The 14,683-nt window shown below is 42.2% G+C and overlaps 1 protein-coding gene across 1 annotated transcript in view; it reads left to right on the forward strand.

Annotated features, from left to right (window-relative positions):
* The first annotated feature begins 346 nt into the window (after nucleotides 1-346).
* The window catches only part of DGKI (diacylglycerol kinase iota), a 234,527-nt gene continuing 220,190 nt past the window's right edge, over nucleotides 347-14,683 (forward strand). The window contains exon 1 of the mRNA XM_075210399.1: nucleotides 347-647. Coding sequence (XP_075066500.1) covers nucleotides 475-647 — 173 coding nt within the window. The 5' untranslated portion in view covers nucleotides 347-474. The remainder of the gene's footprint in view (nucleotides 648-14,683) is intronic.

Below are 14,683 nucleotides of genomic sequence, written 5' to 3' on the forward strand. Positions count from 1 at the left end.
ATGATCAGGGTGGTCCAGTGATTATGAGGATGATCAGGGTGGTCCAGTAATGATGAGGATGATCAGGGTGGTCCAGTGATGAGGAGGGGCAGGGTGGTTCAGTGATGATGAGGATGATCAGGGTGGTCCAGTGATGATGAGGGGAGGGTGGTCCAGGGATGAGGATGATCAGGGTGGTCCAGTGATGATGAGGGGAGGGTGGTCCAGGGATGAGGATGATCAGGGTGGTTCAGTGATGATGAGAATGATCAGGGTGGTCCAGTGATGATGAGGAGGGGAGGGTGGTCCAGTGATGATGAGGGGCGGGCACATAGGGGGCTGCCGAGCACTGATTGGTCGGGGAGGAGTTTCCCACAATGCCCCGGTCTCTCCCCCCATGGATGCTGCCGCAGCGCCTCCTCCATTAGCAGCGCCTGGGAGCGGAGCTGTGACTGTGCCCGGGACCCCCCGCTCAGCCCCGGGGCCGGCACAGACATGAACCCGCCTCTGGACGGAGCTCAGAGCAGGGACAGCGGCTGCCGGGGAGCCGAGGGAGGCCAGGACACGGCCGGGGAGTCCGTTGTGCAGGAGCCGGGGACCGGGTACAGGGAGGAGTCCGTGGAGGAGAAGCTCCGGAACCTGACCTTCCGGAAACAGGTGTCCTACAGGTGAGGGGGACTGTCATACATGTGTGAGGGGGACACTGTCATACATGTGTGAAAGGGGACACTGTCATACATGTGTGAGGGGGACACTGTCATACATGTGTGAGGGGGACACTGTCATACATGTGTGAGGGGGACACTGTCATACATGTGTGAAAGGGGACACTGTCATACATGTGTGAGGGGGACACTGTCATACATGTGTGAGGGGGACACTGTCATACATGTGTGAAAGGGGACACTGTCATACATGTGTGAGGGGGACACTGTCATATATGTGTGAAAGGGGACACTGTCATACATGTCAGGAGCTGGGGTCACTGACAGATAAGGGGGGGGGGGCACTGTGACACTGACAAGTAAGTGGGGGGCACTGTGACACTGACAGGTAAGGTGGGACACTGTGACACAGGATTTACACTGACAAGTAAGGGGGGGACACTGTGACACTGACAGGTAAGGTGGGACACTGTGGCACAGGATTTACACTGACAAGTAAGGGGGGGGCACTGTGACACTGACAAGTAGGGGGGGACACTGTAACACCGACAGGTAATGGGGGGACACTGTAACACCGACAGGTAATGGGGGGACACTGTAACACCGACAGGTAAGGGGGGGACACTGTAACACTGACAAGTAGGGGGGGGGGCACTGTGACACTGACAGGTAAGGGGGGGCACTGTAACACTGACAATTAAGGGGGGGCACTGTGACACTGACAGGTAAGGGGGAGGCACTGTAACACTGACAAGTAAGGGGGGGGCACTGTGACACTGACAGGTAAGGGGGAGGCACTGTAACACTGACAATTAAGGGGGGGCACTGTGACACTGACAGGTAAGGGGGAGGCACTGTAACACTGACAAGTAAGGGGGGGGCACTGTGACACTGACAGGTAAGGGGGAGGCACTGTAACACTGACAGGTAAAGGGGGAGCACTGTGACACTGACAGGTAAGGGGGGGCACTGTAACACTGACAATTAAGGGGGGGCACTGTGACACTGACAGGTAAGGGGGAGGCACTGTAACACTGACAAGTAAGGGGGGGGCACTGTGACACTGACAGGTAAGGGGGAGGCACTGTAACACTGACAGGTAAAGGGGGAGCACTGTGACACTGACAGGTAAAGGGGGGGGGCACTGTGACACTGACAGGTAAGGGGGGGCACTGTGACACTGACAGGTAAGGGGGGGGCACTGTAACACTGACAAGTAAGGGGGGGCACTGTGACACTGACAGGTAAGGGGGAGGCACTGTAACACTGACAGGTAAAGGGGGAGCATTGTGACACTGGATTTACACTGACAGGTAAGGGGGTACTGACACATGTTTGAGGGGACACGCTGTCACACAGGCAAGGAGTACACTGTGCCATGTGACAAGGCTACACATGAGTTTATTCACCTCTGCTGTATATGAGATAAGTGTGTCACTATGACACTATATAGGTGATGGGAGACCTTGCAGTGTTGCTATAAATATTTGTACATGATGAGCGACATTTTATTACCTAACAAATAATATAAACCATTTTGGGGGATACGCTTAGAAGTGATGTCATTGAACAGGAGGGACACGTTGAAAGTAGTTGAATTGATGACTGGTGTATATGTCATAATGAAACGTAAGACATTAAGGATCTTCTACAAATCACAAAAGCTACAAACCAGCAATGTATTTCTATGTGTGTATGCGCCTATCCATTCATCCAATGCATTTCAAGGTACATTTCTTTGGAAACACCCCCGTAATATCTTGCTGCACCTAGTTTTTTCGATTGGCAAGTGCTCTGAAAGTGCACAGGGTGCAAACAGTAAGCATGCCACAACTGTTCCCCCCCCCCCCCCCAGCAAAACAGGGACCAGCCAGTAAACACGCCCTTCCCACCTTTTTATCTCATTTCAATCCTGTCCTGCTGAATGTAATCTTCTTTATGCAGTTAATTGCAAAAGTAGGGTCATCCTTGTGCCTAAGAAGAAAATATATATATAGTGTCACTAATCAGTGTTAGAATTCTTCATGTAGCTAAGAATCTGACCACTCAGCAAGAAACCACTTGATTTGCACAACTCCTGCCAGCAAACAGTTGCCCCTTCGCAAACTCTGTCACCTCAGCCCTCAAATTCATGGGCTCCCCGAAAAACGAGGTGCCCTTGTGCAAAAGTAGCTTTGTGACCTCACTGAAATGCATTTGTGCTGTGGTTTTGTACTTTTGTCGGTAGTTAATGATCGAAACAAAGTCTTTTTACTAAAAATGGCAAGTGTCTGACAAATGGCATAAAGGTGTCTTGTGTTGTGACGGACAGGACGAAGGTGGATGTGATAAATAGTTATCACACTGGTGTCCCTCACTAGTTGGATGGTTTATGCAAACGTGGATGTATATAGAGGTACTGGAGGTGTTGTGTGAATTTGATGTTGGACCTTGTACAAGGAATAATCGGATGTTTGGTATTGCAGAGAAAGCAAGTACTTCTGTCCAAGAGAGGACATCTCCGACCAAAGTCATATAGGTTGTGATCAAGACAGGTTGGACACATAGGGCTAGATTTACTAAACTGCGGGTTTGAGAAAGTGGAGATGTTGCCTATAGCAACCAATCAGAGTCTAGCTGTCATTTATTTAGTACATTCTGCAAAATGACAGCTAGAATCTGATTGGTTGCTATGGGCAACATCTCCACTTTTTTAAACCCGCAGTTTAGTAAATATACCCCATAGTATGGTTTAAATATTTTATTTTATTTCTATAATAGGTAGTAAAGAAGAGGTGATAATGTGTGTGTGGGGGGGAGAGGTGTAATAATTAAAGAAACATATGTTGTATAGGTAACAGAAGCAGGATATGACTGAGGTTGTGGAGGTGGATAAGTTTATATACGATAGTTACATAGGTGACGAGGACTCCAGGTGCGAGCGCATCGTATTAATGCCGTTATTAAGACAAATGCTATATAGACTAAGGGGTAAATTTATCAAGCTGCAGATTTGAAAAGGTGGAGATGTTGCCTATAGCGACCAATCAGATTCTAGCTGTCATTTTGTAGAATGTAGTAAATAAATGATAACTAGAATCTGTTTGGTTGCTATAGGCAACATCTCCACTTTTCAGACCTGCAGCTTGATAAATCTACCCCTAGGAGAGACAAGTCATGGAGTAGAATAAAGAGGTAGATAAAAAAATAATAATAATAATGTTGTTAAAAATAATTGAGATCCTAAATTTATATTGCTCAAAACAAAAGTTCAGGGTATATGTTAAGACTGATATCAGGTTCTGGTCAAACAACCCAATCGTCTTTCAAATATTTCCTTTGGAAGTCAAAAATGTATGGAATTATTGCGCCCAGCCGAGCTTGTATATACACCTGCATTACAATCAAGCGCTCATAGCTTTTAATGCCCATCAACAAGACTTTACTAAACTGCGGGTTTGGAAAAGTGGAGACGTTGCCTATAGCAACCAATCAGATTCTAGCTGTCATTTATTTAGTTGTACCTATGGAATCGCTGAGGTAGCCTATCCTGTAGCTCTAAAGGTTACATTAACAAATGTGTCTTAAAGCTCAATGAGCATTGGTTTTCAACACTGAGCATTGAGGGAGATGGGACTATCAGCAAAGCTAAGAACCAATCAGACATTTGCTTTCTTACTTACCCTAGATCAGTTAAAGCTAATTGATTGGTTGTTATGGGTTAATGGACGTTTGCACTTTGTTAGTTAATAATCCCTTCTGTGTCGTCCATAAGATCACATTTTCTCCATTATTGCAGCCGCAGGACCCGGAGAAGTAGTTTTAAACCCAAACCCGGAGTGTTCTCCTGACTAATTGTCTTCAGAAACACTTAGCCTAATGACGTCACCTAACCGTAATACTAATGCGTTGTTGTTTTTTTGTAAAAGCTACTTGCAGAGCTGCAATTCAGTTACTAAAAATCAGCATGTTGTGTATTACTGGGAAATACATCCCTCCACGGGGAACACTGGTCACGGGAAGAGCAGATGATATTGTACATACTTTGCACAAACACGTGTTGTGATGTCACACTGTGCCGTAGCGATGTCACTAGTTCCTAGCGGAATTGATACGTTGTATTCTCATGACCATTGGTTCACAAAATAACTGCCTCTACTGTGTATCAGTGACGGACACTTCAAAAGTTTTACCGTAGATTGAATTCTAAGACATTGTTGGATTTTTTAATGTCTTTATATATATATATATATATATATACATACGAAGATGAGTGAAATTTTCAAAACCGCTCCAGGCAATATTGACCTCGCCCTGCATTTGGCTGTGGAGTTTCCCGCCTTTCTCCGGTGATTTTTGGGCTTAAGTGTTCCGAGCTGAATGATTTTTGTTTTGTGCAGAGTTTAAACCCCACCGCGTAGAATGTATTTTATAATTTTCCCAACTCTATATTTAGACTGTAAATTCAGCAAAATGCAATGTTAGTAATACAGGGCATGATTTATTAAGGATCTTAACTTAAGAAACTTCCTATTTAAGTCTCCTGGACAAAACCATTTTTCAATGCAAGGGGTGCAAATTAGTTTTCTGTTTTGCACATAAGTTAAATACTGACTGTTTTTTCATGTAGCACACAAATACTTGATAGCTTATTTGTACACTGAAATTTAAAGTTGATATTTGTGTGCTACATGAAAAAACAGTCAGTATTTAGCTTATGTGCAAAACAGAATACTAATTTGCACCCCTTGCATTGTAACATTATTTTGTCCAGGAGACTTAAATAAGAAGTTTCTTTAAGTTAAGATCCTTAATGAATCAGGCCCACACTGTGGAATGGACATTCAGACGAAAAGCAAAAGGGGAACTCATAGAACCTCTGTGAAATTGGCCTGTTCCGTTACAAAACTTGTTTTGCACAAAATTTTGACACTTCTGCATCTCTAGTATGAAGTAAAAGGACTTAGAAAATAAATTATTGCAAGACATTTTTTTATTTTTAATTTGTGTTTTTAATTTAGAGACCAAAATATATAGACCAATGTGATACCTGTAGAAAGATAATTTTGTCCCTTTAATATGCAGATTGGTATTTGGCCTAAATCTTAATGGAAGCTGTTACAGACTTATCGTCTTGGGTTAATTAGCTGTATAATTGTACTGACAATACCAGTCCTTCTGTTTCATTGTCTAAAGTGCTTGATATTGAATTTTATCTCCGTGGGTGAGAATCTTGGTTGTTCCAAGTTAGAATGGAAAAATATTTGGGTAGGGAAACTGCTACACTGCTATCTAAATGGATGAAATGACTTCACAAGTATAAGGGCAGAATGCGATACATTAAGGGGTATATTTACTAAACTGCGGGTTTGAAAAAGTGGAGATGTTGCCTATAGCAACCAATCAGATTCTAGCTGTCATTTTGTAGAGTGCACTTAATAAATGACAGCTAGAATCTGATTGGTTGCTATAGGCAACATCTCCACTTTTTCAAACCCGCAGTTTAGTAAATCTAGCCCTAAGTCTTCCTGATGGTATATTTCATAAAGTGTATTCTTTTCTGATTGAGCTTGTTCACTTTCTAATTGTACAGACTGAGCACAGGATAGCCACGTTCAACGTCAGCTATAGTCAAATGAGTAGTTTGGTGAACATCAAACTACTCATTTGGGACTACGCTAAAATATTCCTAAAATACTTTCTTCAGCTTCAAACAAGGTGGGTTTTAAGATAAGTGATATTTTGTGATGCCTATTATTGGACTACAACTCGTATTGTCCACAGCAACTTGCTGTTGCTTTAGAGATTAGAGTTTAGGGTGGTGGAAACAAGTGCATAAATAACTTCATTTAAATTTGGATTATTTTGCTGGTATCTGCAGCAAAATCAATCCTGGGGGATTAGTGCATTCTAGGATGATTTGATTTTTTTTTTTTTGTGAGTTGTTACTTTTAGAAATTTTTCTTGTGTATTTTTGGTGCCTAGAACATGTGTTTTCAAACAGAAATTGAGATGAGTAACCCATAAGTAAGTTTTGAGAAAAATCCAGGGTACACATATAACAAGGGTTAACATATGATAAAAGGGTACATGCAGTACAATCAGGGGTCAGGGAACTTTTTTACCTTTTACCCCAAAATATATTTAGATACGCCGACGTTACCCCCATGATTTGAAAGGAAGGAAATCATATATTATTAATTATTGGAATTCAAAATTTTATTGAATCTATTCAAATTTTTTTTTGAAAGCTTCAACTTCAAAACTTCAGGTTTTGGAGAAACGATGTTGCTTTATTTTGGATACGAGAGCATCAATATTGGGGCATTTTGATGTCAGAGCAATTTGGATCCAGTCTTCAGCGTCCAATCGATTTCTCTGCTTTGTTTTTATGTTCGTTAGAGGGGAAAATCCTTGTTCGCAAAGGGTTGTTGCAAAAGGCAGCAACTTGTTGACTGCCTCCTCATGTGCATGTTTGATGCCTTTGCAGCTGTTGACATCCAAAAATATGACAGGTCTGCTTTGTTTTCAAATGCAATACGTGCTTCATTATTGCATCGAAGCTCAGGAAGTGCCTCTGCCAACCCTTGAGGCTCTTCTGGTACAACAGAAATTTCACATTTAAAGGGGTCTACAACCCAACTGACAGCATGTGAATCGGCAGTATTACCCCCAGGAATTTCATTTTTACCCCATTTGGGGTAATTTACCCCTGTTCCCTGACTATTGCTCTAAGGGTAGATTCACTTGTCCGCGATGTTCCTAAGAACATAGAGGACACGTTTTTTTTTACCGATATTACGGTAAAAAGTTGTGAATAACAACCAATCAGATTCTGATTGGTTGCTATGGGCAACACCTCCACTTTTACTTTATAGAAGGTTTGATACATCTACACCTAAATTTTACAAAAAATAAAGATTATTTTGCAATTTTGACTTGCTTTGAACCCCTTTGTACTGATGTCAGGGCCGCCAGGAGGTTCATATCTCAGATACATATTATATGGGTGACACGTAGCTTCTGACGTATTCTAGGATCTGTGAGAGAGACCTATAAATGTCATTCATCAACAATCAGTGGGAAAACAGCATTGTACTATGCTCTAAATCAGTGTTGGCTAACCAGTGACACTCCAGGTGTTGTGAAACTGCAAGCCCCAGCATGCTTTGCCAGCTATCAGCTAGTTATCTACTGGCAAAGCATGCTGGGGCTTGTAGTTTCACAACACCTGGAGTGTCACAGGTTAGCCATCACTGCTCTAAATCCTCTATTTGTAATAAAATCCATGAATCTGGCTGTGAAATCACAACCAGATGATTGTGTTGCAGAGATGGGCCACAGCCGGCCCTCCGAGCCTTTACCTGCGACAACCAGCTCCTACCTGCTTTATCACCAGGTTTGGTTATAGCTGGTAACTTGTTATTTCTGGGTCTGTAGGGACTTGTTCCCCCAATGCTCAGTCTTCCTCCTCTTACATTACAATGGTTGTCAGCTAGGTCCTTCTAGTACATCTAGATAATTACACTCTCCATCCAGGAGATCATGTCCATGGAAAATAGCTAGGGAGCTAGGGGGCGCCATCATCATCATCTATTTATATAGCGCAACTATTTTCACAGCGCTGTACAGAGAACTCACTCACATCAGTCCCTGCCCAATTGGAGCTTACAGTCTAAATTCCCTAACATACACACACACAGACAGACAGACAGACTAAGGTCAATTTGATAGCAGCCAATTAACCTACTAGTATGTTTTTGGAGTGTGAGAGGAAACCGGAGTGTCCGGAGGATCCTGATTCTTTTCTATCTGCCCCCACTGATTTATGATCAATAATGCTTTGGCATCATCATCAGTTATCTATATAGCGCCATTAATTCCGCAGCGCTGTACAGAGAACTCACTCACAGCAGTCCCTGCCCCATTGGAGCTTACAGTCTAAATTCCCTAACACACAAAGAGAGACCAGGGTCAATTTTGATAGCAGCCAATTAACCTACTAGTATGTTTTTGGAGTGTGGGAGGAAACCGGAGCATTCGGGGGAAACCCACGCAAACACGGGGAGAACATACAAACTCCACAAAGATAAGGCCATAGCGAATACTTTAATTTTGATTTGATAAATATCATTGATATCATTTGAAAAGACTTTAATCTGTACTGCTGCGTTTTTAGACTGTGGTACTGTTTAAATATTGGAATAAAAAGTCCATCTGAACAAATCTTAATGCTTTTTATGGATATTGGAATGTAAGAATGTCATACTGAGCAGGAATGCCTCTATGAGAAAAATAACGGTAAATTGCTATGTTCAATCCCCGTATGTTGAGGTTTTGCGTCTTCCAAACCTTAGTTATATTCAGAGAACTGATAGAAGGGGAAACAGCTGCGGGGTGGATGAGTAAATATAACACGGGTTTTATTATTATAAAGTGAGAATTTGCATGTTTTCCCTTGTACATGCCATATCCTGGTGCCTTGAGATGCACACCTGCTATTACCCGTACGGCACACATATAATTCCCATTTAATAGGACTACGCAATGGTCAGAGCTGGCTGGGTCATCCTTACGCACATCACCCCCTCCCCCATAGAGATTTATAACAGCCCCCAGCTCCTAGTATGAAGAGAAATACGTGGGATGTCATTTTATACCATATAAGGAGATGCTGCTATATATAGCAGACAGGCCTTCTATATATAGCACACGTTATCTTATAGACATATCTGATAATCTCTGTAAATACAGGCTGACTCAGATTGAACTCTCTTCCTCCAGTCTGTTCGGGCAGGTGCCTTGGTTGATTTATGGCCTATTGTTGGGAGCAAATGCGTACGGAAAAAAAATACGTCTTAATTATTGATTGGCCCCGGAACCTTAGTTTAGGTTTCATGTCCTAGGGTATCTCTTGAATCTCCGGGAGAATGTTGTGATGCTGTTCACGCTCTCCGCAGAAAACTGTAAACTGCAATACCTTGGAGACTTCTCTAATTACCTCTACCTGTAATTGTCATTACCCCGGAGAACGCTCTCAATTTTTTATTTTTTATAACTTGCCAAAACATTCAGCTTCTCCGAAAACCCTTGAGATTTGTTTTTTTTTAATTATCTGTACCCTAGAGCGTTCGGTAATTCTCCGGTAATCCAGAAGGCTGCACAAATGTAATCTGGTTTACAAAATACTTTTTTCATTAAAGATGAAAAAAATGAGTTTTGCAATTTGTCATTCACAAATTGTGCCGTGGTCTAACGTACGAGATTTAATCTATATAGTAATAATCATGTGATCTCGCCCCACCTCGCTCTCTCTTTCCTTAATGCAATTCCTGTACAAATAACACTATTGTCATTTTTCTGATAGCCTTATAGCAGTGGTCAGGGAACAGGGGTAAATTACCCCAAAAGGGGTAAAAATGAAATTCCTGGGGGTAATGCTGTCGATTCACATGCTGTCAGTTGGACTGTAGACCCCTTTAAATGTGAAATTACTGTTGTACCAGAAGAGCCTCAAGGGTTGGCAGAGGCACTTCCTGAGCTTAAATGCAATAATGAAGCATGTATTGCCTTTGAAAACAAAGCAGATCTGTCATATTTTTGCATGTCAACAGCTGCAAAGGCATCAACATTGCACATGAGGAGGCAGTCAAAAAGTTGCTCCCTTTTGCAACAAGGATTTTCCACTCTAACAAACATAAAAACAAAGTAGAGAAATCGATTGGACGCTGAAAACTGTATCCAAATTGCTCCGACATCAAAATGCCCCAATATTGATGCTCTCGTATCAAAAATGAAGCAACATCATTTCTCCAAAACCTGAAGTTTTGAAGTTGAAGCTTTCAAAGAAATTTTGAATAGATTCAATAAAATTTTGAATTCCAATAATTAATAATATATGATTTCCTTCCTTTCAAATCAAAGGGGTAACGTCGACGTATCTAAATATATTTGGGGGTAAAGGTAAAAAAGTTCCCTGACCCCTGCCTTATAGGAACAGAGGCCGATTAAGTCCACATATTGGTTTGGGGCCCCCTTTTTCCCTACTTGTGTCAAAAAAAGGCACATACAAATGGCCAATCAGGGCCCACTGGCCCTTACACGCCAGCCTGGTTGGGCAGGAATTGCGCACTCTCGTGTCGATGTAGATTACAGGTAAGAGCTATTCAGGTTATTCACCTTCAAATAAGTTTAACTTCTGCAGCCCTAATGCAGCTTTTACTGAATGAGCTGCTTTAGCTTTCTGCTTGCTGTTAACTTTTGTAGACCTTGGATATGACACAGAGCAGTTATGCTCTTTGTGTTAGATGCAGGTGTGTCCACAGAATAGTTGTACATCATAACCAAGTGCAACATAAACAAACAAACAAACAACCGTGTGTGGAGGATATAAAGGGCCTTGATGTAAACACAGAAGAAAACCACAAAGAATCTACAGTGCATTTATTTATAGCTGCAAGGGGGCGCTTTCAAACTAGTCCATCAAGGTTGGCTGAAAGTGAATTATCCCTTTATGGTTATGGAATGGGTCATGGCTCTTTAACCCTGGATCTTTGCATACCTACAGAATGAAACATGAATTGCCCAGCCACAACTCTTTTACGATAACAGTTAACCTGGAAGTACGGTGGCACAGTGGTTAGCATTGCTGCTTCACAGCGCTAGAATATATAATAATATTCAGATATTTCTGGCTAACATAAGACTATTCAGATCATGTCAACACTATGCACATTTCTTACATTATCTTTGGCCTGCATAGGAAGCTTTTACTCTGAATAAAGCAGCGGGGGGGGGGGGGGGTGTAGATTAAATTTCGGTTTGACATTACCACATGAAAGGTGAAGTATCTTACTGTGATGCTGGGAGCCCTCTGTCACTGTGTCACGATGACTACTCTGATTAGACAATTAAAGGGTTCATGTGGTCTATGCACAGTGGGGGCAGCCATTCTGGTGGTGTAGACAATATTCCTAAACAAAGTTTTTTATGACACAAGGAACTCGTGCTATATACCTCACTGATTTCATGACTTCCTAAATACTCTCTCAGCTCGAAAATGTTTGCCTTTACTGTGGGTAGATGACAAGTAAACTTTAATATGGCTGTATCCGCTCTCAACACCAGCGGCTCTGTGTAACCTTTTCACTGGTGTGAATTTAATATAGAATAAAAGTATTATAGCACTTTAGAGTAAATGTAGGCATTTTAAATGACCTCTAACCCTTTGTTTTATTTTCTCCATGATATAAATGTTTAAAACAAATCTTTACCTACCTATAAAGCTGTCACTAGCTTGTTATTAAGTTGTCTTGAAGAGGTCAGCATTCAATAGACTGTCGTTGATTGCGTATCTTTCCCAGAATCCTCTCTACCTAGGATGCTGTCATCAATCTGTCACACTGCCTCATTGATTTAGCCTGCAGATTTCTCCAGTGGTAATGCTTAGATACTTCAGGACCTTGGAGAGTATGTCTACAGCTCAATACCATGGACAGCTCCTTAATGTGAGACTTTAAGTCTATCTTGCATGTAGTTTTATTTTTATAGTGTTAGAGTTGCAAAGTAGACACAAAGGGGCGTATTCAATTGTTAGCGTTAACGCTAACAAACGAGCGCTCGAAAAATCTTACCGTTAATACGGTAATTACTCGCGGAATTTCAGCTCGCCGCTCGAAATTCCGCGAGTAAACTACCGTATTAACGGTTTTATTTTCCGAGCGCTCGTTTTTCAGCGTTAACGTTGACAATTGAATACGCCCCAAAGGGTCTGATTCATTAAGTAAAGTAAAGCAAAAAAAAAAAAGAGTAACTATACACCTTGGCAAAACCATGTTGCATTGGAGGGGGAGCTGCATTTAAAATGTGGGAACAGATTTATAGTTGGGGAAGGGCATGTCCTAGATGAACTTTCAAGCTATCAAATATTTGTGTGCTACATGAAAAAACAGCCAGTATTTAACTTATGTGCAAAATAATAAACTAATATGCACCCCTTGCATTGTAACATGGTTTTGTCCAGGAGAAAACGTACTCATTTTTTTGCCTTAATGACTCAGGCCCTAAAGGCCTTTTTCGCAGACATCGTCATCATCATCATCATCATCATCATTTATCACGGTGACTCAGTTATTAGCACTTCTGCCTCACAGCACTGGGGTCATGAGTTTTGATTCCTGACCATGGTCTTATCTGTGTGGAGTTTGTATGTTCTCCCCGTGTTTGCGTGGGTTTCCTCCGGGTGCTCCAGTTTCCTCCCACACTCCAAAAACATATTAAATTGACCTTAGTGTGTGCGTGTGTGTGTCTTAGGGAATTTAGAGTGTAAGCTCCAATGGGGCAGGGACTAACGTGAGTGAGGTCTCTGTACAGCGCTGCGGAATCAGTGGCGCTATATAAATAACTAATGATGATGATTTTTTATCATTATTGTTTGTTTATATAGCGCCAGCCATAGGCCATACATAGATATGTAGTCACTGACATCAGTCCATGCCCCATGGAGCTTACACTTTAGATATACACGCACACAGGGGTCAGTTTTGTCAGAAGCCAGTTTACCTACTATTATGTTTTTGGATTATGGAGGAAATCTACGCAAACACGGGGAGCACATAGAAACTCCACACAGATAGGGCCTGGTTATAGTCAAACTCATGACCCCAGCACAGTAAGGCAACAATACTAACCACTGTGCCACCATGCTGCCCAGAATAAAGTATTGTTAAAATCTAATTGTGTTACTCCAATAAAATTTGATGATGCTGGGCGTTGTCTATGACAGGATCTTTATGACAGCTAGGCGCATCTGCATTCTACTAGAGAGTGTATGTAGAATACAGTTATAGTTAGGATAGACCCTTAGGGGCATATTCAATTGTCGGTGGGATTGCCGAAAAAATCCTGCGGTCCGCGCACGATTACCGTTATTAAGGTATCGTGCGCGAAAAACCGTTAATACGGTGATTTACTCACTGGATTTCAGCTCGCAGCTCAGGGAGCTGCGAGCTGAAATCCAGCAAGAGATTACCATATTAACGGTATTCGTTTTTCCGCGGCGGACCCGCCGACAATTGAATATGCCCCTTAGGGTCTGTTTTGCAAACTTAACCCATAAAAAACCTCAGTTCAAGTGCTGTTCTCTTTTTTACGAAAAACGATATGGATTTAAAAAAATGTTTATAATTAAACCACTTCATCCAATAGGCAAAACCATAGGTTTACCATGCCTGGGGGCATGTTGGGGAGACAGCCACCCATGCTTGTAGTGCTAGAGGCTGGTAGTTGTATCTGCCGACGCAAGTTATCTGTAACATTCTGCGCCATGAGCCCTGTTCAAATATCATCTTAGAGTTTTACACATCAATTGCGACTATATTTAGCAACATTGAGGATATCACACATGTGCTTTTTAACACCATACTTTTCAGCCAAAAAAGTGCCAGTCTTAAGCTGTTTTTAAAGTACATTCTCCAACTGGCAGAACTGCAAGGGATCTATCTTCTTTTAAGAGATGCTCACTTCTGTCAAAGCAGCTGATTGGATGGTTATGGCACTTGTCCAATCAGAAGTTGGCATTGTAGTCTGTGCATGTAACTCTTTCCAGTGCTTTGGCAGTAAACGTGAATCCCGAGCAATGACATATTGGTCCTAGGTCTCACAGAGAGTTTTCCTGGTAGGCCAGCAGTCCCATGATGTCATGGGGCTGCCTGAAAATTTTGTTTAGTCTCTCATTTTTATTTAGCATTTAAAAACAAAATAAAGATCATATCGGGTCCTGTTGGTGACCCAGGTCCTGGCTTGGGTGGCACAGGCTTATTGGAGGTAGCTCTGGCCTAATGGAGGCTGGCCCAGCCATGACTGTGCTTCCTTGGGACTGGCCACCCATGCTACGGAATCAGCCCCCTTATTGTATGCGTGTCGTGAATCAGCCAACTCCTCCCCTCATTCCTTTTTCACCCCACCCTTCCGCACAAAGGGCTGTTGAAGAGACCACACAGGAGGCAGACAGATGAGAATAATAACTTAATGTTGGAACTCATTGGGGAAAATAGGCCTCT

This window comes from Mixophyes fleayi, chromosome 4 (genome assembly GCF_038048845.1).
Source record: "Mixophyes fleayi isolate aMixFle1 chromosome 4, aMixFle1.hap1, whole genome shotgun sequence".
Classification (NCBI taxonomy): domain Eukaryota; kingdom Metazoa; phylum Chordata; class Amphibia; order Anura; family Limnodynastidae; genus Mixophyes; species Mixophyes fleayi.